Consider the following 1,044-nt stretch of genomic DNA (forward strand, 5'->3'; position numbering starts at 1 on the left):
AGCGCGCTCCCCTCCCCCCCCCCCCGTCGCCGGCAGCCCCACTCACCCACCGAGGGCGACTGGACAGTCCCTTACTGTCCTCGACCGACGCCTGGGCCGCCGTCCTCCCCGCCTCCCCTCCGCACACACACACGCGGTCAGGAGCGGGGCGCTTTATTACCCATCACACTCCCACACCTGAGCATCGGGGCGGGCAATCCCACCGCCACCTGCCCGAGACTCACCACCTGCTCCCACTCATTCGAGGCAGAGGCCACAGACCCAGGCCTTCCCAGGGCTGGGCCTCCCCGGCCGAGCCCACAACTCCTGCCTGGTCAGGATGGTCACTGTCCCCACCCCACTGCTCCTCCTGACCCCTGACCTCAGGGATCCGAGCAGGAACTGCAGAGTCTGTCCCGCCAAGCACCAGGGCCCCCGGTACAAAGCTGGGGAGTACCATAGTGTCACCCAGCCCTCAGAAAATGAGGCACAGCTGTTGGTCTTGGGGAGGTGGCCAGGCCCAGAGACCAGGCTGCAGATGGCTGTGCTCAGGCACCAGCCACGCCCGGTAGGCCCTGCCTTTCCTGTCTCCCTGAGCCTGACTCCCACCTGAGTGGGATCGGGGGCAGATAGCCGGGCAGCCAGTCCACAGGATAGGACAAGAGTGGGCCTGGCCAGAGGGGGCGCCCTATCCCGCTCCGCAGCCCAGGGTCTCCGAAGAGGCATCAGGGTTGAGGCTCCGGTTCCAGCTCCAGCTCTGGCTCCGGCTCCGGCTCCGGGAGGGCGCAGTTGCAGAAGGCTCAGCCGCGGTAGCTCTTGAGCAGCTGCCCGGCGATCACCAGCCTCTGGATCTCGCTGGTGCCCTCGTAGATCTCAGTGATGCGGGCATCCCGGTAGTGCCGCTCGGCAGGCATCTCTGACACGTAGCCCATGCCGCCCAGGATCTGGATGGCCTAGGACGGACAATGGCTCAGCGCTGAGCAGACCCCACCGTGGGGAAGCAGCGGTCGCCAGGGCCCTCACCGCCCACACGCACCTGGTGGCTGATGGCAGTCGCAGCTTCCG

General features: G+C 67.4%; 1 protein-coding gene across 1 annotated transcript in view; it reads right to left on the bottom strand.

Moving 5' to 3' along the window:
* Nucleotides 1–137: 137 nt before the first annotated feature.
* Nucleotides 138–1,044, bottom strand: part of ACADS (acyl-CoA dehydrogenase short chain) — a 13,475-nt gene continuing 12,568 nt past the window's right edge. The window contains exons 10-11 of the mRNA XM_006151520.2: nt 1,016–1,044; nt 138–932 (exon numbers count right to left, since the gene is read on the bottom strand). The exon at nt 1,016–1,044 is cut by the window's right edge and continues 1 nt beyond it. Of these exons, the coding sequence (XP_006151582.1) occupies nt 780–932; nt 1,016–1,044 (182 nt within the window). The 3' untranslated portion in view covers nt 138–779. The remainder of the gene's footprint in view (nt 933–1,015) is intronic.

Source organism: Tupaia chinensis, unplaced genomic scaffold (assembly GCF_000334495.1).
Source record: "Tupaia chinensis unplaced genomic scaffold, TupChi_1.0 Scaffold000320_1, whole genome shotgun sequence".
NCBI lineage: Eukaryota > Metazoa > Chordata > Mammalia > Scandentia > Tupaiidae > Tupaia > Tupaia belangeri.